Raw genomic sequence first — 26,456 nt, forward strand, 5'->3', positions numbered from 1 at the left:
TACTAGTTTTGATATGTACAGTAGCCATTCGTCATCAGCTGGTGTTGTTGATGGGAGGCGACCACCACAAGGTGCATCTTTTTTGTCTCTCAGTTGAATGGTCAAATGGTTTCATTGAGGTGTAGCCCAAATAGATGGACAACGCCCCTTGCTGACAATGCTTCTTGGCGTGTCCGCTTTCCCTCCTTGGGATATACAGGGTGTTACAAAAAGGTACGGCCAAACTTTCAGGAAACATTCCTCACACACAAATAAAGAAAAGATGTTATGTGCACATGTGTCCGGAAACGCTTAGTTTCCATGTTACAGCTCATTTTAGTTTCGTCAGTATGTACTGTACTTCCTCGATTCACCTCCAGTTGGCCCAATTGAAGGAAGGTAATGTTGACTTCGGTGCTTGTGTTGACATGCGACTCTTTGCTCTACAGTACTAGCAACAAGCACATCAGTACGTAGCATCGACAGGTTAGTGTTAATCACGAACGTGGTTTTGCAGTCAGTGCAATGTTTACAAATGCGGAGTTGGCAGATGCCCATTTGATATATGGATTAGCAGGGGGCAATAGCCGTGGCGCGGTACGTTTGTATCGAGACAGATTTCCAGAACGAAGGTGTCCCGGCAGGAAGACGTTCGAAGCAATTGATCGGCGTCGTAGGGAGCACGGAACATTCCAGCCTATGACTCGCGACTGTGGAAGACCTAGAACGATGAGGACACCTGCAATGGACGAGGCAATTCTTCGTGCAGTGACGATAACCCTAATGTCAGCGTCAGAGAAGTTGCTGCTGTACAATGTAACGTTGACTACGTCACTGTATGGAGAGTGCTACGGGAGAACCAGTTGTTTCCGTACCATGTACAGCGTGTGCAGGCACTATCAGCAGCTGATTGGCCTCCACGGGTACACTTCTGCAAATGGTTCATCCTACAATGTGTCAATCCTCATTTCAGTGCAAATATTCTCTTTTCGGATGAGGCTTCATTCCAATGTGATCAAATTGTAAATTTTCACAATCAACATGTGTGGGCTGACGAGCATCCGCACGCAATTGTGCAATCACGTCATCAACACAGATTTTCTGTGAACGTTTGGGCAGGCATTGTTGGTGATGTCTTGATTGGGCCCCATGTTCTTCCACCTACGCTCAATGGAGCACTTTATGATGATTTCATACGGGATATTCTACCTGTGCTGCTAGAACATGTGCCTTTACAAGTACAACACAACATGTGGCTCATGCACGATGGAGCTCCTGCACATTTCAGTCGAAGTGTTCGTACGCTTCTCAACAACAGATTCAGTGACCGATGGATTGGTAGAGGAGAACCAATTCCATGGCCTCCACGCTCTCCTGAACTCAACCCTCTTGACTTTCATTTATGGGGTCATTTGAAAGCTCTTGTTTACGCAACCCCGGTACCAAATGTAGAGACTCTTCGTGCACGTATTGTGGACTGCTGTGATACAATACGCCATTCTCCAAGGCTGCATCGGAGCATCTTGGATTCCATGCGACGGATAGTGGATGCATATATCCTCGCTAACGGAGGACATTTTGAACATTTCCTGTAACAAAATGTTTGAAGTCACGCTGGTACGTTCTGTTGCTGTGTGTTTCCATTTCATGATTAATGTGATTTGAAGAGAAGGAACAAAATGAGTTCTAACATGGAAAGTAAGCGTTTCCGGACACATGTCCACATAGCATATTTTCTTTATTTGTGTGTGAGGAATGTTTCCTGGAAGTTTGGCCATACCTTTTTGTAACACCCTGTATATCTTCAGTACGGTGCCTCTTGAAACACCAAACTCTTCAGGTGCCTTGGTTATGGAAGCATCCGCCATCCGAGCACCAACAATTTCACTTTGTTCGGAGCACTGAGCTCAAACATAATGCTCTCACAACTGCATGGAACACTTTTCTAATCACGTCTGACACCTGCAACATATTGAGTGCATTGTACAGGTTCTGTTCGCAGTCAGATGCAACAGTGCAACTTGCAGGCGTGGCTAGCATCTACATTTATGTTCTAACATGCATTTATTCAGATGGTCCTATAGTTTTGTCCAACAAAAAAATGTTGGGACACCAAACACGCTGGAAGAGAAGACGCATGGGTAACTTTCGTAGATATAAGAAAAAAATTGCAAGCAGTTTCAGTAATTTCCCGCCAAGATAAAACTTTCCAGTTTTAATCTGCAGCAGCGAGAATGTTTTGCTTAAAATTGGTATAAGAAATACGCTACATCAGAGTACCACGGGTCTCAGATGGATCCCACGTGCAATGATAGCCGACGCGCTTCGAACTGAGGCGCGTTGTTCGTAGTAACGTTACCTGCCGCGAGAAGCAGCACCTCCCATCAGCAGCACGCTCGTGGCAGAGATCCAGAGGTCGAGCGGTGTAGGGGTATTGCAAGCAGACGATATTGTGTGCACGAAAAGGGAAGCAAAATGTTCTTCCAGTTTAATAATTTCACAGGGAGACTCACCGGCTCCACACACATGCACCCATATTTCCCTGTGGTAAGCGGCCAACATTATTGTTTAATTATGAGGCCAGTTGGCTTTAATTATTCAGTTTTTGAGTTATAGTTGTGCACTACTCAAAACAAATATTTGTTAAACGTAAGCCGACACGTTTTAATTATAGTTAAATATAATGATGCTGATAAACTTAGTCATTGTTCTTCAATAAGTATTTTTTCATTAAAATAATATAAGTAAACGTAGTGATGTGCTCACAGTTGATTACGTTAGGGATTTACTCCCGTTATGTGGATCGTGCAAAATCTGACCACAATACAGAGAAATGCACCACAGAGGTGCGACAGGTATTTAAAAAGATTTCATCGCAATTTCTAATTTGTGTATTTGGTCCATTCTGTATTAGCAGTGGTAAGCCGGAATGTTGTAAATGTACTTACGGAAGATTGCCTTTGGAGCCTCCAAGTTTGCTACAACTGCAAAGCATTGAATAAAGCACAATACATGTTTATCCCCAAATTTACAATATTTTGTGCAGATGAGGTGAAATGTTGTTTACTGTGAATTTGTGATTTGCAAAACAGTTTGTGACTGCATTTCAGTAAACTTGAAGTAAGGTCAAGGCAATTTTCTCCGGTGTAATCATGCAAATACTGGTGTGTTCTCTACTGCAACAATTTGGATGCAGCTCAGGTATTAATTAGTAAGTTGCCATGTACATTTATGACATTTCTTCATGCTGTTATGATCTATTCAATAATCATGGAAATAATGAAATTTATATTTGTATATTGTTTCTAATTGTCTAAACTTAACGAGCTAAGAATAACACATCTGCTAGAAGGAGATTGAGTGTTTACTGTACTGTATGTATCCAAAAGTTTTGAAAACTGTGACTTCTGAAATTTTCCCGGCGTATTGAAGCTTCTAATAATTTCCGGGTATGCATACACGGAAATTATTAAAAGTTTTGAGCCCTGTTTCTTTTGTGTTACTGAATATAAGATTTTGAGTCGGTGATAAGAGACTAGGTACAAAATCAGTTATATTGGAAAAGAATAGAAAATTAAGAAAAAATAGAATTTCAGCTGTCATTTTTACTTTATATTCTGTGTTTAATGTAATTTGAATGTCTGGAAGTCATAGGTGAAGTTACTCGTATTTCATGGAAAAGGTTTTGGAATATTCGTCTCCCATGTCTAGATAGCAATGGTCACAGGAAGACAAAGAATTAAGGGATTTTAATATTCATTAATTAATTTTTACTAGCATGGATTTGAGAACTATACATAATTGTAAAATTCAGTGTTTTTCATATCATAATTCTGATTAGCCTACTTCTATACTGTATAGAGGTAACTGTGAGATTGGTACAAATATGTATTACAATTGTAAGGCATATGTCTTGTAGAAAGTTAAAGATATTATCAGATAATAAAGATATTGTCATTTGAAACAAAAAAAGCCCAGTAGACATTTGACCTGTTTCAAAACATGTCCTGTATAAATAATTGTAAATTTTTATCATTACATACTTGTTTTATTTGATTATTTATTTTTAGTTATAATTTGTCAGGGTGTAAATCCACAACATTTTGACTTTGGTGATGGTAATGGTCCCACTGCTGTTAAAGAATATTATTAGTCCTTTCTAATATGTCAAATTATAATTATCTTTTCCCTCTTGCTGAAATGGAATTAATAACATGTGTAAGAACCATAAATGGTTGCAGAAAAAGCCATATGTTACACCTGAAAAAATTCGAAACCTCATATCTGTATCAGTATGGAATGTGATACCCAGTGGTATATTAATATTCCTGTTACTTCAGGAAAAATGCTAAGAGACAGTTATTTTCATTATTCTAAGATATAAATACATTAGAGTAATAGAGAAGACTCCATTGGCCTATAAGATATTCAATAATTTCTGCATGAAGCCCCTTCACAGCCACCCATAAATTTGATAAATCTGAAGTTTCTGTATTATTCATTCATCTGCCAGTACACTGTGCAACTGCAGCTTGATTATGTCCAGAAAGTATGCTAACAATAATGTATGGCTAGTGCTAATGTACTATATTGATAAGTAAAAGTTCTTCTAGATTTATTTGTAGTCTAGTTAAAAAAAATCATATCTATCGATAATGATGCTGCAATTATGGACGCTTTGGTGTGAGGACTATAATTCATTATATTTTTGTTTGGGACTGGATGAATACAGCAGTGTGTACAAGATAAGTGGATTTGCAAGGGTAACTTATAGGTCACATCATTGATGTGAGACATGCACAAGCACTGCAACATTCTCTATTGAGTGTATTTTAGTGCATTGAAGGTGTATGGAAACATACCAAATAGAGCATATGATAATTTGGACATGTGTACTTCAGTGGATCATTTGTGTCACCTCATTTAAGAACCAGTATTTCTGTGCAGTTAGTGATTTATTCTTCTTCCTGAAATGTTTGTGCCCATGCAGGTCATTGACAGAGCCTCTTCCAAACATATATGTTCTCCTGCAGTGTATCATCTAGCATCTGCTCACATTGCTGTCTCTTCAGGTCACATCATTCTTCACCTGGTCTCCCTGTCTTGTCCATTGTTTTCCAGTCAGCCTTTGTTCAGATTCTGTCCATTTTAGGGCTCTTCTCAAAAAGTCTTTCTGGTCCCATTCTTTTAATGTGGCCAGACCATTGAAGCCTGAGACTCCATAGTTTATTTTAGGGGCTTGAACTGCAATGTGTTTCATATTGTTTAATTCCTTATCCTGTCCCTTCTTGTCGTATCCGAGAATCCTCAAAGAAGGCATTTCTCTGTTGCTTGTGTTCTGATCAGAGCTTTGTCAAAATCCAGCATTGTGATTCATTGGTCAAAACCAGCAGATAGTGACTTGTACATTGTGATCTTTATTTTGGCACATATTTTATAAAGTCTTAATTATGTCCAATAAACAATAACAAAATTTAACAATTTTCTATTCTCTCAGAAATTTCATCCTTGATGTTCCTTTCTTGGTTAATTTGCTTCCTAGATACTTGAAGGCAGTTACTTCTCTAATAATTTTTCCATTGCAAGTTACAACCTTCATTTTTTTGCTGATTTCATTACTTCACTTTTTGTTAAGCGTATTTTCAAGGCTGATTCATTAATTACTCTCAGCCAGCATTTAGTTGTTCTTCCAATTTATGCTCATTTTCTTCTCATATCATCACACCATCTGCATATGCTATGATTTTCATATAATTGCCATTTACCCTTGGTGAACTTCCTGTATGATGCTGTCTATGACTATATTAAAAAGTGCTGGTGGGAGCACACTTTTTTGCCAAACCTCTTTATCTGCTGTAAACCATGGAGTTTTTGCCATCAACTATAGAATAATTCAGGCATTTTTTGTACATGTTTCTGATTCTCAGTGGCATTCCCTTTGAAAGTCACAGTCTGTGCAGACCTTGCCATCTCTTTCCCTTCTAACAGTGTTATAGGGTCTTTTTGTATCTATGAATGCAACTATGTCTTTCCTAAATACCTAGGTCTTCTCAACAACCTGTCTGGCTGTAAATAAAGCATCTATAAATGATCTTCCAGGTGAAAATCATTGTTCTTCTATTAATTGTTGTTCTATCTTATTCCCTATTTTCTGTAAAACTATCTTCATAAATCTTCATGCAGTGGCACACTAGCATTGTTTCTCTCTAATTCTCATAGAGTGCCTTGTTGCCCTCTTAAAGGTAGGTATATTTCCTTTGTCCAATCATCTGTAATATTCCCATACTATCCTCAAATCATCTTGTTCTTCATAAAATTTTCTACTTCTTTTGTGAATTTTTCCCAAGGCATCTTCTCAGCCAATGCTGTCATTTTCCTTGCTGCTCTTCTTAGTCATTTCCATTTTTTCTTTTTTTTCATTCCGGTTTTGAACTATTCTCTCATTGCATTCATCATCATCATCATCATCATCATCTTCTTCTTCTTCTTCTTCTTAACAGTGTCTGTAATTCTCACATTTCACCCAAGAAGTTTTTTGTGTATAACTTTTGTTGATGTCCTTGCACTTGTTTCTTGTTTCTTCCACTGCCCTGGCTAGAGCCTGTTTGACCCTCCTTCATCCTTCCTCTCATCTTTAGGATGGTGTATATTATTTGTCTCCCTGTATATCTCTTGGGTTTCTCTACCTTTCAGATTCTGGCACTTGATTTTTGTCTGTCTTTTTCCTTTTCTGAATTTCTTTAGTGTCCGTACCAATAGCCTGTGGTCACCTTAAAGATTAATGCTTGGTATCACTTTCACTTCCGTCAGGCATCTTCTGATTTCTTCAGATATTACTTTACAGGTATATAGCTTATTATGGATTTCTGTCCCAAATTCCAACTGTAGCTGATAAACTTGACACTCTTTAATCATAGCATCCATTATAAGTTATCCATTTATTTCTCAGACATGGGTCAAGTAAAACGCCACCTTCCTCATTTCTGTGACATCTTCCATGGCTTCCTGTGGCTGTTTCGTATCCTCTTCTATCACTCCCAACTCTCCCTTAAACTCTCCCATAGTCGCAGTCTTGTTAGATGTTTCATCATATTGCAGGTTAGTGATAAAATTTTTCCTTCTAATCTGTTTTGCATCTTATTTGAGGAGCATAGATATGGACTGCATCAAGAATATTTCTTTCCATCTTAAGTTTAATTATTTTCTTATATTTTCCACAATAAGTAATTTGTTCACTGTTTATTCTTTTTTACTTTTGATGACCACCATATCTTATATCCTTTATCCTGCACCTTACTAAAAGTCGCTTTCTTTCTTTCTTACCTTACTTAGTCCCATCATTGGTATGTACCTTCCTGTCATGATGTGTGTTATTTCCTGGATTCTTGCATCCTTTTCTAAGGATACAATGTTTAAGTCCTATGTATTTCTTTGGACAAATCATGTCCAAAGACATGAAGTCCTCTTTAATCAGGACCATGTTGGCCATCATATCTGGCAGATCTGCTCAAAGGTTTTGTCACTTTTGGTATTGGTTTTGTTCTGAGGTTCATTTGATTATTGAAAGCAAATGGGTTATTCACTACAGGATTGCTGGGCCTATTGTAGCTTTACCAGAGCTCTGCTGCCTGTCACTTTTTGAGGTTCCTGTTGGGTCTTCAAAGCTACCCTAGTGTTCTCTACTGTGCTTTGATCCTATACGCAATGCCCTACTTCAGGCAGTTGCCCGTCTCCAAAATGTGGTTGAAGGGTTGGTCTTGTGGGAAACAAATAGTTATTGAATTATTTTAGTTGCAAGCTGTGTATAAATAATTTTATTACTGCTATCGTAAAATATGTTAGAATCAAAATATGTCAAACCAGTTTTGTACAGTACCAATTGACAATGACATACTTTAGTTAACTTTCATTATTAATAGATGTCTTTAGAAGTGAGGTGCAGACATTGGTGCTAGTAATTGACAGGCTTGCCTAAACTGCACAAGTGTGAACTCAAAGCACTAGCTCTTATTCTCGGTAAAGACAGTTTAAGGAAGTAAGTCTCCATCACAAGCTTTAATTAAATCCCCTAAAGTGGCCATTTTATGATCTGTTTGTGCAGCACAGAACAAAAACTCATCAGCATGCCCAAATGTTTGTGAATGGCAGTTTCATCAAAGTACTTGCTCAAGAAGTTTGCTGGTATATACCACAGAGTGGGTTTTTATTTTGATTGCAAATGGATGAATAAATTTGGCATCCAAGAAAAATTAATACATTCTTTAAAAATGTGTACTTGAATTGTATAGTTAAAGATCAAAATAGTCTCCCGGTGTGCATATATATCACTTATCAAAACAAACTGATGAAACATGTTAGGTGTAACTGATTTCTTCTTCTATATATTAAAAACAAAGATTCCAAGACTTACCAAGTGGGAAAGCGCCGGCAGACAGGCACAATGAACGAAACACACACACAGAATTACTAGCTTTCGCAACCGATGGTTGCTTCTTCAGGAAGGAGAGGGAAAGACGAAAGGATGTGGGTTTTAAGGGAGAGGGTAAGGACTCATTCCAATCCCGGGAGCGGAAAAGCGGAAAGACTTCCCTTAGGGGGAAAAAAGGACAGGTGTGTGCGTGCGTGCACACACACACACACACACACACACACACACACACACACACACACACACACACACACACACACATCCATCCGCTTGTGTCTGTGTATGTGCGAATGGACGTGTGTGTGTGTGTGTGTGTGTGTGTGTGTGTGTGTGTACACCTGTCCTTTTTTTCCCCCTAAGGGAAGTCTTTCCGCTCCCGGGATTGGAATGACTCCTTACCCTCTCCCTTAAAACCCACATCCTTTCGTCTTTCTCTCTCCTTCTTGAAGAAGCAACCATCGGTTGTGAAAGCTAGTAATTCTGTGTGTGTGTTTGTGTGTTTTGTTCATTGTGCCTGTCTGCCAGTGCTTTCCCGCTTGGTGAGTCTTGGAATCTTTGTTTTTAATATATTTTTCCCATGTGGAAGTTTCTTTCTATTTTATTTACATCATCATTGATTTCTTCTTCTTACAGAGTAGGCAATTAACGTGTTCTTCGTAGGCCTTACTTCCAGTCTAATGATGGGCAACCTGTCCTTCATTTTCTTTGATTCTTTCTTTTATTTTAAAGTTTATAAAAGTATCCTGTTCAGCAGAGCTTAACACACTCCAATTTCCAAACCCAAAATTTGTATAACTTCCTTAAACAGCAATTTGCTTTATAAGCATTGTAATATTTGCAAAATTTTTCTTGACATGTCTAAAATTCCTCTCCTCATGCTACTACCCCCCCCCCCCCATCCCCACCCCACCTTCTCACTATAGATTTCTTTTTCATGGGAGCTCATCTCTTAATGTTTGTTTCCAATCATAGCCCCGAGGTAATGATTTCTAGCAGTAGAAAACTTCTAAAAATTCAGTTTACTTTAGCAGTTATAGATTTAGAAGGCAATATGTCTCATGGTACTAACACACCAAAATGTTATAGTGGACTCTTAAGACCTGACACTTGATTGAATGATAAAATTTATTTTAAATGCAAAAGGTGGAATACAAGCATTTAGAGGCACTTCCAGAAGCAAACTTGCTTTGTAAAGTACTAAAACAAATGGCAGTTCTACTTATAGAGTAGAAAACTTGATTTATGAACTATTATATATTCTTCAACCATTTTAAATGGCACAAAAAGTGATTTTTAGTAAGGAAATTGGTGACATGTCAGTATCAAAATTGTTCTGTACAGCTCTGAAACAGAACGTGAGACATTGAAGAAACTAATGTTTAGCATTTTGCAAACATTTATGATCTGTGATTTGGATCAATTACAAAAAATTGAAAAAAAACTTGTTTATATTTAGTTTTGTGCTTTTGAACAGACTTACGCCTAGAATTTATATTATAGAATGTAATGTTTGACATACATGCTTAAATGTTTTATTTTTTCTCCCATGGAAGAGTGCACAGCCACTGGAAAGGAAGGAACCTCCCAAGATAATATTTCACTCCAAAAATGAACAGATGGCACGGGTTGCACCACCAGTTAGACATGCATCACAAAACCTTATTCCAGGCACAAGTACCCCCTATGGTCCTGTACCTGAGAATCTGCGGCGCAAGATGGAACATTTTCAGGTAAAAAAGACCTGTTTCAGAATTTTTTCATATTTCCAAACAGCTTAAGAATAAGAACCTTGTGTATTTCTTATGTTAACTAGAGTGATTGGGTTTGAATGTCTGATATTTTAATAAATTCTAACATAATCTCCCTCTTCACTGGCATTCCTTGGTATGAATTGTAACAGAGTTAAGTTTGATGTTCAGGAATATATTTTGACATGTGTTGACTTCCACTTACTATGTGCTATGAACAGAAAAATGGATTTGCAATGGGAAGCCCATTGACACCTGTTATTTCATTTGTTTATGAAAGACATTGAGGAATGTGCCTTGGAGTTAGCAGCATTGAAACCTGAATTTATTTCCACAGATATGTAGATGATACTTTCCTTGTTTGGCCTCACAGATGAAACTGAATAGCTTTGTAGAATATATCTTAATTCAATCCCTCAAATATTTATTTCATGATGGAGGTGAAAAATTATGGCTGCCTTCCATTCCAGCAGTGATAGTATAAGGGAGGTTGGTGGTATGCTGGGACATGTAATTTATAGGAAGCCAGTTTGCACTGACTTGTATCTACAGGCTAATACTTGTCTCCATCTGGCTCAGTATAAAGGGATACATTGTACCTTGGTTCATGAGGCCCACACCATCACAGACCCAAGCATTTCCAACATGATTGGTTATATTTTGTGAGAATGTAATGGTAAATGTGTTTTTCTTACGACCCTCAAAGATAGGGGTCTTTTAGGATCCATAAATGATGTTCTTGGCTTTCGTAAGTGGCAGTGTTTCATATTCCTTGTATTTGTGGCATGTTGTATATTGGTGAGACCATAGAGACTGTAGAGTAGTATATAGAGCATAAGCATCACACCTGCTTAAAACTACTGAGCAAATCTGCTTTGCAGAACATTGCCTTGGCCCTGATTATCGTAGGGAGTGTAACAACACAGAAATTCTGGCATGCACTTTCAGCTTTTTTATAGTGTTATTAAGAAAGCAGTTCAGATGAAATTAGCAAGTGACGTTATAAATACAGACTAAGGTTTTGGCTTAAATGTTGCATAGAACACTGCATTCTCCCTTGTAAAAACAAAATGTGTGTGTGTGTGTGTGTGTGTGTGTGTATGTGTGTGTGTGTGTTTAGCTATCTTACTGGAAATGATGTCCATACCAAAGTTCTAAATTCCCTTGCTGTACTTGTGCCTTGAAAATGACAGGATGTGCATCTGTCAAAATACTGGCCCATGTTGAAGATGTTATCCAGCTGCGTTCCCATAAGTTACCTGAATATAAACATAGTAGATAATCTTCTTATAGTATGTATATCACCAGTTAATATTTGTTGGAAGTTAAACAAAAATGTTTAAAATATATTACATGAAAACTACACCAGGAACATCTCCTGTATAGACTGAAATTTCTTACATTATTAGTACACATTATACCAATTCTGTGTGACTATATGGAACTGTGACAGTTGGAAACTTCAAGTCGGTGTGACATACAATATGCTTAGTTAAATTTGATTAATCTCTACTGGATGTGAATTCGGCTTGATCTTTTATTCTTCCTGAAGTTCATGTCAATTACCTGTTGGTAAAGGCACTACCTGTAGTTGTTTTTTCAGTCTGAACGTTGGAGTGATGAAGCTCTGTGCACTAGTCTGCCCTCTGCATAGCTCCTGCAGTCTAAATCCATTTGAACTTGCTTGCTGTAGTTAAGTTTTGGTCTCTCTCTACAGCTTTTACTCTCCACCTTTATCTTGCTTGAGGATGTATCCTATCAACTGATGTCTTCTGTTAGTCAGGTTGTCACAAATTTCTTTTTTTGCCAGTTTGATTCAGTATCTTTTCAAAAATTACCTAATTTTCTGGTACAGACAATTGACCCCATTTTCATTTCATGTACAAGGCTGCACTTCAAATAAATACTTTGAGAAAGGACTTTTTAATATTTAAATTTGTTAGATGTTTACAACTGTCACTTTTTTCAGAAATGCTTTTCTATTACCATCATGCATTTTTACATCCTCACTACTTGACTATTCCTAGTTATTTTTCTGTCAAAATGACAGTCTTAATTATTTTTAGTGTCTCATTTCCTAACCTGATTCCCTCACCTTCACTTGATTTGATTACATTCAGTTATCTATTTTACTTTTGGTGTGTGTTTTACAGTATCTCAAAGACATTTCTCCTTGACCCAAATTGATCTTGTTTTCCCATTCTTCTGTAAATAATTAATTTCATTATTTTGCAAACAGAACTTATTAGGCTGGCAGTTCAGTTGTATTCACGCCTGACAGCATCTTCCTACTTTGGAAGTGGATTTATTTCATTCATTGTGAAGTCTCGAGGGATTTCATCTGTTCGCTGTATCTTGCATACTAGGTAGAATTGTTTTGTTGTGACTGGCTCTTCTGGGGATCCCAGTAAATGAGGGTGAGGGAATGTAGTAGGCTTTGTGGGCCTGGTTTCAATGTAGGTCTTTCAGTGCTCTCCCAATTTCTTCTTACAGTATCATGCCACACATCTCATCTTTATGTGCAACCTATTGCGACTCTACAATACTGGTCTTAAGTTAATTTCCCTTCTGTGTATTCCTTCCACTTTCATCCTTCATTTATTTGCGTACTACTGGCTCGCCATCGAAGCTCTTAATATCCATAGATATCAAAAAGTTGTTTAATTTTGCTATAAGTGGATCTATTTTTTAGACATTTGTATTCCTAGAATGAAATTTTCACCCTGCAGCAGTGTGTGCTTCCAGGCAGATTTTCATTCTGGAAATATCCCCAGGCTGTGGCTAAGCCATATCTCTGCAATATCCTTTCTTTCAGGAGTGCAAGGTCTGCAAGAGAGCTTCTGTAAAGTTTGGGAGGTAGGAGATGAGGTACTGTCAGAACTAACGCTGTGAGGATGGGTTGAGAGTTAAGCTTGGGTAGCTCAGATGGTGAAATGTGATTTATTAGTCTCATTACATATATTGTACAGATCATGTGATCTGTTGTACAGGAGACATGTGAAGTTAAGCAAAAATGAAATGTATAATGATATACAGAAATTCTTTTTACACTGTTTTAAAAATAATGCCAATAAATAAAACACCACAATATTTACTATAAATCAACATTATCCCAATTTCCTTTGTTGTGCACAGACAGCACTGCAATATTAGCTATAGATTTTTATTGTTCAGTGTCAGACTGTCTTCCATGAATTCTTCAATGGTGTAGTAACATTTCTCTAATATATTTTGGAGTAAACTTTCCACAGAACCAAGGTCCATTGTTAAGAGATTTCTTCCTTTTAATTTATGTTTTTAGCCCCATGTACAGTGGTGTCTGGGCATAAAGCTTTAAGTGGTGCAAAGGAAATTTGAAGTTTTCCTTGTGACTAGTACCATAGCTATGCTTGAATCAGAACTTTTGAAGTAATTCTTAGTATTTTTAATTTCTTGAACAAAGGGTGACCTAACTCATTTTTGTGGGCAGCACATGTTTCTAATGATTTTCTTCTGAAGTAGTAGTAGCCTTGTACACCAGAAAATTATCCCATACCGAATAACATACTCAAAATAACTGTGGTAGACTGTCTTTCTTGTGTCCCTATGGGTGACACAAGATAAAATAAATATTGCAAAAGGCAGGGAATTTACTTGCCTGGAAGAGCACTTGTCTGCGAAAGGCATAGGTCCCGAGTTTGAGTCTCGGTCTGGCGCACAATTTTAATTTGCCAGGAAGTTCCATCTGTATTCCCTTTCATCTGCTACATTTGCTGTATTTTTATATTTTCTTCTTTCATCTGCTAAATTCAGTGTTTCAAGTTATCTGAAGATTGTTTTTTGCTTATTTGATCCTCTGGTGCATTTACCATTCCCATTCCTTAAGGCTGGTCATTTAGCCAGTTTGTTTCCTTTTCCTTGTTTGCCTAAGTTGCCTAATGTTTCCTTTGAAACTCTCAGCAATCAGTGGTTAACAATCAGTGGTTAATTCAATTCATCCAGGTCTCGTATCTTTTTGCAGTTTCTTCAGTTTTGATCTATAATTCATAACCAATAAATTATGGTCAGTGTAAACACCTGCTCCTGTAAAGGTTTGAGTTTAAAATCACTAGGACCTTTCCATATACCCAACTTTACATACATATTTTACCTGAGAAGATGCCATAATTGTCAAGTCATACGATAGTCTGCATGTCACCTACAACATGACTTTTTAAACCAAGTGTTAGTGATAGATAGATTTACGTTCCAAATTTTATCAGGTGACTAATCCTTTCACCCCTCTCTCGTCCCATCTAACCCCCCTCCTCTCCTCCTCCCCACCCCAAACACACCAACTGTTAGCTGATTTTCTCCTACAATTCTTCTGTTTCTTCCTTTTTTACCATCAAATTCTGCCTCTATATCACAGTTAATTTGTCATTCCCCTTAGTGATCTGAACCTCTCTTCTTTTGTCTCTTCATACATTCTGTCAATCTCATTATCAGTGGAGTTCATCTTAATCTTAATAACTGTAAAAATTGATATGTGTATATTTGGATCTTAAACATCTCTTTCTAAACTACTGAATCAATTTCAACCAAACTCATTATGCATAGCACTTGCTATGTGGAAAGAACTGCTGTGAGGGGTAAGAACACCTACCTTCCACAGTAGTGGGGCAAAAAGAATAGTTCTTCCTTACTGTGATGTATGCAGTGCTCTGCCAAGTACTGCCTGTCCAATTGGAGTTCATGCAGGACATACATGTTGTTGGGGTAGTATAGAGTATTGAAATGCATTGCAAGTGTTATATGAGGAGACCATGAGAGTGAGTGTTGAAATTAGGTTCGCCATAATGAAGCGTGTGTTGAATCGATCACTTATTGTAGTATTGGTGTGATAGGAAACAAAGTAATGTGGGTTTCACTTTTGTTACGATACCATTATAGAAAAGGAAAATAATTTGAATTTAATTTTCATTATGGCATTGTTATAAAAAGAAGAAACAGTTGATTGCAATTAACAGAAAACAAATAACATGATAATTGGTTGATTTTGTACTAAGGGAAACATTTGAAGTTAGCTTTTCTTTAGTACTACAACCTTAATTACAGTAATTTTGTGAAAGAAAAGAAACATTTGGTTGTACTTAATTCATTGTTTATACAAGCAAATTGCACATTCTTGACAACCTAGTGACTGTTTACATTGCTTGTTTCAGTAGTACCTAGCCTGCACTGTCATTATAAACATGCAATGTTTACATTGCTCTTGTCCGTCCATTATCTCCCTGATCTCTGTGTCAAAGTCTGTAATACACAAGCAAGGTCACATGCTGTCAGCAGACAGTGCAAACAGAAACAAATCTACGTCAGTCCTACAGATATGTCTCTTGGAAATACAAAAATAAAGAGTGATACGACATTTCATTAGATGTTTTTTGTAAAACACAGAGATATACTGTCTGTATAATTTTGGCAGCTTTTATCATTTACACCTGTATCTTCCAGGTCATGACTTCATGAATTAATCTACCATAACAAAAATGTAATTGTAACCACATTTTGCTTCTGGCAACTACCTGAACAAGTTAACTCATAACAGAATATTCTGCATGTATGCTCTACTAGTCTGGTTACTGACATTCACAAATTGACATCTGTCATAATTAAATTTAGGACTCTTTTAAGTTGTAAAAATATTTTTTAAGCTTTTGGATACACTTCAAAACTCCATGTTGTCCAAAACTTTCATGTATGTACTTTGACTTTCTGTATACTGGCCAACACAACTTCAATTTATTGCTATCTGGACTGTTTCCCCTAAATAACACTACCTTGTAAACTTTATGATAGTGTTCCTCCTTTTCTTTCCCTTTCTGCCCCAAATAATGTTTTACATGCTTCCAGTTTTCAAAGTTGTTTTGGTTTCTCCTTATATTGTTGTAAATCCTCCTGATTTCTTTTTCATTTTCAATTCCTTTCATGTACCTAATCCTGAAATCACTTTCTTCTTGATTCCTACTATCTTCATTTCTCTTCCTCTCCCCACTGGCAATCTAAATAATGTATCTGAAATAAGATTTTCCTTCCCTCTTACGTGTTTTATTGAATAGTCAAATTGTCCCAAGGAGTGGCCACCCTGAAACTCTCATACAATGTGGATTTCTGCACAAAAAAACCCCTTAAAGCCTTATCAGAATATATAACAGTTCTGTAACCCAGTAAATAGTTTCTAAACTTGATGAAAGTACTATGTACTGCCAATAATTGTTTCCCAGTCATGGTGTAATTTGTCAGGTCTCTGTAATGTTCTGATTAAAATGCTGTAGAATGATGTTCTGTTTGGCCATTGACTACTTTCTCCTGAAATAAGTGAGCTCCCACTATGCTATTAGTACTGTATGTCATAAGGCAAAACAGAAAAATTTGGCAGAGGCCAGATTTGACATTACTATCACGTAACTGCCTCTTTATTTCATCAAAAGCTTGCTGACATACATTATTTTTAAATACACTCAACAGTCTTCTTTAAAAGACTCTTCAGACAAGGTGCATTCAAAGCCTTGGTCCTCACATATTTTCTGTAACAATAAGCTAACCCAAAGAATGATTTTCAACTTTTTTTTTTTTTTTTTTTTTTTTTTTTTTTTTTTTTTTTTTTTTTTTTTTTTTACTTAGGAGTAGACTATTGTGCTATGGCTAAATTGTCATCATTGTCAGACAAAATTCCTTCCTCATTAATATTGTGGCCAAAAAAATTCAGCTGTTTCACAACAGATTTACAATTTTCGTACTTTTCTTAACAATTCCAATTTCTCTTTTCATTAAAATATAATCTACATAAATAATTAAGACTGCAAGGAATCCTTTCCCTAGAACAAAACCTAAGACTTATACAAAACGCTGCATGAGAAATGTTTAATCGAAATGGTACAACACAGTATTGGTGATAAAATCTTCCACTATATAGGAAAGGAGTGTAGAATTGTCATATAATTCACATCTTAAAAATTTATGAAATAGTTGGTCTGTATTTCCGGACGTTCAGTTTCTCTCTCTAATATTTTTTTTTAAGTGTCTTGAATCCAATAAATGTCTATCGTGCCATCTCTTTCACATATGTCCGCAGCTAATTGTCTAGTGGCTAGTGTCGCTGTCTCTGGTTCACACTGTCCTGGGTTCAATTCCTGGCTGTGTTGGGATTTTTTCTGCCCAGGGACTGGGTGTTTGTGTTGCTCTCCTCCTCCTCCTCCTCCTCCTCCTCCTCCTCCTCCTCCTCCTCCTCCTCCATCATCATCATTCGTAAAAGTGGCTAAATTGGACTGTGTGGTGGCTGGGACTTTGTATGGGTGCTGATGACTACGCAGCTGAGCACCCTACAAACCAATCATCATTCATGTACCACAACGATTTCGTTATTGTATTCACTACTGCTCCTTACTGTAAGTCCTCAAACTTTCCATCTTTTGCAGTTCTCCTTTTACAGGTACTCTTCTACAGATAGGTATTCAGTAAGGTTTAATAAAGAATCATTTATGTGGTCTCAAGTTTAAACTGGTAATTCTTCACTTTTCCTGGTTTCGCCTTAGGTAGATACATTAGAGTACTACTGTAAAAATTTCATTAAATCCTCCTCACTCTGGTTGAGTTTCTCAGCACTTTCTGCTTTTCTTTCTACACCTACATCTACATGCATACACCACAAACCACTGTGTTATTACCTGCATCGATACCTGTAACCTGTCTCACTTGCAAATAGAGCAAGGGGAAATAGACTGCCTATATGCCTCTGTATGAGCCATAATTTCTTGTATCTAAGCCTTGTGGCCCTTAAACAAAATATATGTTAGCAATGGTAGAATCGTTGTGCAGTCAGCTTCAAATACTGGTTCTGTAAATTTTCCCAATAGTGTTCCTCAAAAAGAATGTCACCTTCCCTCTAGGAATTCCCAGAGTTCCCGAAAGATCTCCATAACACTTGCATGTTGTTTGAACCTACTGGTAAAAAGGCTAGCTGCCTGCCTCTGAATTGCTTCAATGCCTCCCTTTAATTTGACCTGGTATGGATCCCAAAAACTTGAGCAGTACTCAAGAATAGGTCACACTAGCATGTTATATGCAGTCTCCTTTACAGATGAACCAACCTTCCCAAAATTCTCCCAATAAACCAGTCAACCATTCTCCTTCCCTACTGCAATTCTCATGTGCTCCCTCCATTTCATATCACTTTGCAAAGTTATGGCCTGATATTTAAAAGATGAGACTTAAGTCAAACAGGAAACTACAGGTGCTATATCCCAAATTTATTGGTTTGTTTTCCCTACTCATTTGCATTAACTTGAATTTTGAGCTAGCTGCCATTCTTCACACCACTTAGTAATTTTGTGCATCATCTACAGTCATTCAACTTTGCCACCTTAATCTACACCACACCATCAACAAATAACCACAGACTGCTGCCGACCCTATCCACCAGATCATTTATGCATACAGAAAGTAATAATGATCCTATCACACTTCCTACTCACCATCGAGGACCACATACTGGGTTCTGTTACTTAAGAAGTCTGAGCCACTCACATATATGGGAACATATTCTGTATTCTCCTACCCTTCATTAACAGTCTGCTGTTGGGCACTATATCAAATGATTTCGAGAAATATATAAATATGGAATCTCCCTGTTGCCCTCCATCCATAGTTTGTAGAATATCATGTGAGAAAATGGCAACCCGAGTTTTGCAAAAGTGATGCTTTTTAGAACTGTAATTTCTTCCCTCTCTCCTTCCACAAATACATGTATTAATTTAGTCTGATTCCATCCCCCTCCCTCCCATTCTAATTCTGATTAAAATTCTCTTACTTCTCTTTAAAGCCCTGTTTAATAATTTATCTACATATTTCAAAAAAAAATCCGTAGAATAATCTGGCCCGTGAACAATCAATCATGACAATGTTGTAGAAAATCAGCTGGGAGAAGTTTATTATCTCTTGAAAACCTTTTTAATTGGTGCATTGGTCCACATCCAACTTTTTACTACTGGTGCTTTTAGTGGCAAAACTATCTTTCATGCTAACTTTTACAAAAATTACATAAATTATTATTAGAGGTATCCACATTGCTAATTGTAATTTTCTCCAACTCAGCAGCTTTGTCTTTTGGTTTTCTGTTCAATTTTCTAAATTGCTGATTTTACATTGAAGGTTTTGATTATTTTGACCCATTTCTGATCTTAATATGTGGCTTTCTTTTGTTATCACATTTCGAAGCATATTGTAAATTTCTTTACTGTATCAGTAAAATTTGTTTTACATTCATTCGCCTTCCACTGTATCAACCTATGCATCGATTTGTTTGTGCTCTGGCTCTACAACTAATTTACATTTATCCTCTTTTATTTTAGCAATATGAGCAGCAGTATTTAAAATTTCATTCCTCAGCACTTTTAACTTAGTATTTGTGGCATCAATTTTACTGCCCAAACCATTACATAATAAATTTTTTGATGTCTTGAGCCTGCTATTTGTTTGCTCTAAACTGTTAAGCTCATTTTTTTTGTGCCGTGATTATAAACCCCTCATCCTGCACCCAGCTTTTTATTCCAATTAGCTAATTACTTAGCTATTCAGTTTTTCTGCAAAAGAAGACCTTAGCAAGCTATTAAAAAGAATTGCTATTGATTTGTAAAAGTTATCAGTAATCAAAACCTCAGATTGGACTGCAGACACTAATAACATCTCCTGACACTGCTCACACATCATGTCTCTGATTAAATTAATCGCTGTTGTTAAACAGTATTTCTGCTTCATTGACTATCACTAAGATCAATATTGTTATTTAAAACTGGTTCCTTATTAACTATTTCTTCCTGATCTTTCATATACTTTCTAAGTACTTCACAACTTAAAAAAAGAAGAGAGAAAACAGAAGCCTTTCATGCGACCTAAGCACTGTCTTTCGCCACAGCTCTGTTGAAAATGAAATTTTCAGTACTTATCTTTTTCAGCATTTATGATGCTGTCTCACCTAGTCAATTTTCTGTTAATTCAGTTTGCCACATTCCTTGTCTATCTGTGTGTTCCAATTTTGGTCTGTGCCATTCATATCTGTAATTTAGAATTCTGTTTGAAATTTTCTTTTTGTGATGCTTAGAAACCTGAAACTCAAAAATTGGTTAGCACATCTATCCTGACTTTCTCACCATATCTCAGCTCCAAACACCATATTGAAATGCAACCAGCTTTAGTGGCCAATTTGCTGATTGTTGGAGAGATGTTGAAGTGTGTAACTCAGTGTTAACATAGTTCGTCTGCTTAAAACTACACCTGGATTCAGTTTTACATATTGACAGGAACTTCACGATGTGTTCATGAATGACATTGCCCTGATTCTGATATATACTTTTAAAATATGTTTATTGCATCACAACATTGAGAAAACTCACATGGGTTTAGTTATTGCAAAAATGATTAAAAGTTGGCAACACAGCTACAGCTGCTGGTCCTTTTATAACAAAAAAGAATTACATGATCATTCTACATATTGTTTAAATTGAATTTACAGTTGAAATTTATATGCTTTCATAAAATGGTAGCTTTACAAATCATGAGTACATCTTTTTTGTGTCGTAATTAATATATCAAAATATTTCAGTTTTCATAATGAAATATTGTGAGCTATATATTAGTAACAATAAATCGGTAATTTCTGTTAATTCCTTTCTGTTGGCTTATAACTTTGGTCCTAACGTGAGTCCAGTGTCTTTACAATGGGCTCTATTGTTATTACTCTTTCATACATTAATTTTACAAAGGATGAGTTCAGCCTGTGTTTACATTTTTTTTTTTTTTTTTTAGTTTGTGGTACTTTCATTCTATAATTTGATCAAAATTTAATATTATTGGTTTAATTTCATTAAAGTCAACTAGTTTTCATATACACAGTAAGCTAGCAATGTTACTATTTAAACTTCTGCATGTAAATACTTCACATAAACGTTGCCAGATAGTATTGCCATCTCTGATATTTATAAAATTGTGCTGTGTTTTGCACTGTCCTATTCCACTGCTTTAAAAGTTTGTTTCCCATTTGCTGCATTAAAAGTTTCAGTTCCTCATTGCTTTCAGCTATTCACAGTACAAACATAACAAGGTGTGGTTGGCCAACATTACGAAGTCAGATTGGTCAGTCATCCAGGCTGTTCTTCTGCAGTTACCAAAAAGCCCGCTTCTCTTTTTAGGAAGAATATACTAATCTGGCTTCTCACAGATGCCTCTCTGATGTGCTTGCATCAACAGTACAGTTGCATGTATCTGAGGCATGCAAGCCACCTCTCTGCAACAAGCTTCATCTTTCATTGGGAGGGCCACTGGCAATGGAAGTGTATTACCTATTTTCATCTTTACATATGTTGTGACAAACATTGGTAATACTGAATTCTCCATATGTATGCCCAGTATTTCATTTGTTTTTTGCATATGATATCTGTCAGAAGAACTACCCACTTGGATAGCTGAGAGCATTAAAGTGGATGCTGACAAAACGTGGGGAAGGGAATCAGCCCTTACCGAATTTGCCCCATAGATTAATGAGAACTGGTGAGCCACCCAGCCTGGATGTGGGTTTTAGGCCATTTGCCACATCAAGCTAGATAAATAAGACTGGTACTGATGTCTCACCTCAGGTACACACTAAACAAATATTTAGAAAATGTTATCATGCTTGAATATGATACCTGCTCTAGGCACAGATTGATGGGGAGCACAGATTCTAGCTTGAGAGAAGAGCCTCACTATGTTTAGAGACTTGTGCATGAGGTTGGTCAGTACAGCACAATGCAGTTGAAGAGAGATTATTATTTATTTTTAATACTCCAAACCACCACATTCAGGATGTCTGTGTTACATTGCTTAACAATGTAGGTTGTGATATAATGGGTATCACACTACTGTCTTACAAATGCAGCACCCTTGCTGTAGAATAGAAGTGTGAAACTTGGGCCCACATACAGTAAATTTTGTCAGTCACACACTAGGTATAGTTTCACATCCATTTTTCAGCCTTAGGTGCTGTTGCTGCCTGACTAGACTCTAGTGCATGGCATGTGTGCCACCAATTCAGTCAGCTTGGCATCACAACATGAGTGCAGACAGATCTATACCCATTGCAGGGCTCCATAGATAGTATGTACAGCCCAAAGCCACCTTCAGCAAGAGGCCGACGAATGTTGCTACATAGATAGAAGTTGAAAAAATGTTAACTGTCTTGAATGCTTTCCAGCATGTACCAACTTCAGAGGAATGAAACTTTGTATCATCTGCTACCTACAATGTCAGTATTTAGGACACTTTCAGATTGATTCCTCACAACATTGTAATCATTAACTCCATGTCACTTTTAATTTCAAAATTGTTATCTGCTAGTTAATTTTAGCAATAATCAGAAAGAAATCATTACCAGTCAGTCATTTCATTTATAGAGATTCAATTATTACCTCCAACCACCAGACTGAGGGGCTCTCCAGAGTGTACAGATAGTAGAACCAGCTTTTTGGAGAAAACCTTATGGTTTGTTATGGTTATGAAAACCAGATAGCAGTGATTCAAGGCTGTGTTTACAATTTATTGTCCAGTTTATCACTTTTATCACTCCCTTCTAAACACCAGTTTTCTCTCATGTATTGTATCCTAACAGTACAGCCAAAATGTGGTGATATGATAGCAACTGAAACTGAGTGACTTGCTGATGTTGTTGTCCTTGACGCTGATGAGATACATGACCACTTTCAAAGAAAGTTTCCACTTCATTTGGATGCTGCCCATTGACTGAATTACTTTAATTTTTTTCATTCTGCAATTATTGATCACTTATTACAGGTACACTGTCCTGTAGATCCTCAGAGTTCGGGTTCATTCCAGCTATTCTTTTCAGTTATTAAAATGTTTGTGTCAGGTAATTGACCTGAAATAATTTTAATGTAATTGGTGTAAAAATATATGAAAGCCGTAACTTTTTGTTGTGTTAAAAGTTTGTTTTGCCCCTATACCAGAATTTGCATGCCTCAGAGCTGTGGTTTAATCTCTGTAATTTTATTGCCTGTGTGGTTTGGTTAGCTCAAAATTAGACCTTCCTTCTTAAGGTCCAAAACGCATGACTTAAGTTTTTAATATATTGTGCTAAAGATTCTTTTTAGTCATACATGTCAGAATACTTCAAATTTTTTTGGCAGTGTTACTCTTTACAAATGAGCTTTCATTGATCTCTGTAAACAGTATTACTTTTTGAAATATAAAATTTTCATGTTTATTTTTAATCCTATTATTATTAATCTTCCGGGCAATGTAATAGTCTGTTTCTCTTTATATTACTAACAACACATCATTAATAAAAGACCACGTATTTTTGTATTTTCAGAAACGAGATGGAGTTCCAGTTCATCTGAAAGGTGGTCCTATGGACAGAGCCTTATTTGGACTCACAGTAGCCTTGTGTGCTATTGGACTGTTTGAAAGTTTCCGCTTCTACTATATAATGTCTACACCAAAGAAATAGACATGGATAAATGTTAGTGTGTTAATAGTAGGAAACAAAACTTTAAATCATTTGACAAAAACTGTGGAGAGACCCCATGAGTCATATGTGAATAATATTGTAAATATTATTTATTGAAATAAATGGAGATGTATTATTCTTCTACAATTTATGAAAAGCTTTTATTTGAGAAATGTGTACTTGTATTGAAGACAACACATTTTTCAAAAATGTTTTCATATTTACATGCAAATTTCTTGTGTCCAACAAAATGCCACTGATAACCATTTATTAAAATAGCTCAGCAGTATAAGGGAAAGATAGATTTCTATTTACCGTAAAGATGACACATTAAATTGCAGACTGGCACCACTAAGACACTTACACATTAGCTTTCAGCCACAGCCTTTGACACAAAATGAAATACAGTCATCTCCCAGCTGGTCTGTGACATTCTTCCTCTTCTTTCCTGTGTTTACTCACTGCCTGCCAAAGTGTACACACTTCAGCCATACTGTATCAGTGATGGTCTATGCACAACACATGCCTACATGACCATGCAGATTGTTGATGCAACATCTGATGCCACAAATTCTTGCCACTGATAATTAAATTTATTCCTATTGGTCACACTTTTTCACTCATCCTAACATATTTTCACATTTTATTTTCCCACCTAGCCATGCCACATGAACTTCGGATCCTCAGCCAAACTTGGGATCCTCAGCTGAACTGATCCACCTTCCCTCTCTCTTCCCTTATAACAACACATGCTTCATATGTTTTTCTTCTGTGTTTCTATATGCTTTTAAAAGCATTTCTATCTGTACTGCCAGAGATGGTAGGGTAGTCATGTCTGTATGAATGACTGTGTGTTGTGTGTGTGTGTGTGTGTGTGTGTGTGTGTGTGTGTGTCTCTTTTTTGACGAAGGCTGTGGCTGAAAGCTAATGTGTAAGTGTCTTTTAGTTGTGCCTGTCTGCAATTTAATGTCATCTTTACAGTCTATCTTTTCCTTGCATTCTTGATATTCCAACCTGGAGTTTCCAGTGCCTAAAATGACTCATTATGTTATAAATAAAATAGAAAGAAACTTCTACATGGGAAAAATATATTAAAAACAAAGATTCCAAGACTTACCAAGCGGGAAAGTGCCGGTAGATAGGCACAATGAATAAAACACACAAACACACACACAGAATTTGAGCTTTCGCAACTGGTGGCTGCTTCGTCAGGAAAGAGGGAAGGAAAAGGAAAGATGAAAGGATGTGGATTTTAAGGGAGATGGTAAGGAGTCATTCCAATCCCGGGAGCGGAAAGACTCCCCTTAGGGGGAAAAAAGGATAGGTATATACTCACACGCGCACGCACACACACACACACACACACACACACACACACACACACACACACACACACACATATCCATCCATCCATCCATACATACACATAACATATGTTATAACCTTAAATGAATTCTCATCGTGATGAATTCATAGTCAAAAATGAAAAAGAAATGTTCGTGACACACATACATTTAGAAGCACCATGCTGAATGTAAGTGGCGATGTTACACATATCTGATATCTAAATTTAATGCATTTCTAACGTTTCTCCCATATCTTTGATAATTGTTTCCACACAAAATTGGATAATGCAGTTCTAATATGACATTGAAGAACAGATGTGTAATACAAATTAGAATAGAGTATGGGAAGAAATGAAATGATTGTATGGCATTGTTGGCCGGGAGGCCCCATTCGGGGGAGTTTGGCTGCTGTACTGCAAGTCCTTTTTATTTGGCGCCACTTCGGCGACTTGCAAACCAATGATGATGGACACACAACACCCAGTCCCCTGCTGGGAATTGAACCCGTGCCCCTGCGTGGTAGGCGGTAATGCTACCGCTATGCTACAGAGATGGACAATATGGCAAGTAAAGAGGACAATACAGCATGGTTTACAGGGTCACACTGTTCAAAAATTCTATGATTATAAAATGCAATTATAAAAATAAAATAGGGACAATTGTTAATATAGGGGGTGCTGATGTCCATTAATTCATTTATTCAAGATGTTCTGTAGATCCCATCAATAAGGATAACATAAAAAGATGTGGAACGGCTCAAGGTCTGCATTGACAAGACGACAAAATCATTTTCTTAATATGTGTACTTCTTATGTGTGTACTCTACTAACAGTAAATTATCACTATACTGCTTAAAGATGTTCACGCTTATGATGGCTAAATTTAATTGGTTAAGTGAGAAAGAATTACTGCTCTCTCTTCAGTTATATTGGCTAGCTGTTATTGACAGCTTAATATTTTCTTGATTATTACAATAGTATTTTTCAAAGGAAATACTTTTGTAAATAGTCCTGTTTTTTTGCAGTGGCCACAGGACTGTGGCTTTGGATCGTGTGTGCTTCTGTGTGTGAATGTGTGCAATTTTACTAGAAAAAGAATGCTCAACAGCTATTGTGTATGCTGTTTTCTGTTACATTTCTGTGCTCGATGCTTTGGTCTGCTATAGGTGTTGCCTTACCCTTATGTTATATATTGTGCCATCCAGAAATTTCCATTATTGTTGCACATTGCTTTTTGTTGTAAATCTTTGCAACAAACAATGCTGCTTGCTGTGTACATCACATAACTTCTCAGTTCTTTCATCTAGATATTCTGATAATTAATAGAAACAGTTGCTAACAGTATTTTGATCTGGTTGGGATTCCTTGTGTCTGACTTTCTTAGATGGTGGAGCTTGTTGGATATGTTGATGCCAGAGTATGCAACTCCACTCTGAATCA

General features: G+C 36.8%; 1 protein-coding gene across 1 annotated transcript; it reads left to right on the forward strand.

Moving 5' to 3' along the window:
• Positions 1–2,370: 2,370 nt before the first annotated feature.
• LOC126278617 (cytochrome c oxidase subunit 7A-related protein, mitochondrial-like) lies at positions 2,371–23,818 on the forward strand. Its single transcript, XM_049978856.1, has 3 exons — positions 2,371–2,526; positions 9,961–10,137; positions 23,534–23,818. The coding sequence occupies exons 1-3, from the start codon at positions 2,455–2,457 to the stop codon at positions 23,669–23,671; spliced, it is 387 nt and encodes a 128-aa protein (XP_049834813.1). The 5' UTR covers positions 2,371–2,454; the 3' UTR covers positions 23,672–23,818.
• Positions 23,819–26,456: the final 2,638 nt, after the last annotated feature.

The sequence above is a fragment of the Schistocerca gregaria genome, chromosome 6 (assembly GCF_023897955.1).
Source record: "Schistocerca gregaria isolate iqSchGreg1 chromosome 6, iqSchGreg1.2, whole genome shotgun sequence".
NCBI lineage: Eukaryota > Metazoa > Arthropoda > Insecta > Orthoptera > Acrididae > Schistocerca > Schistocerca gregaria.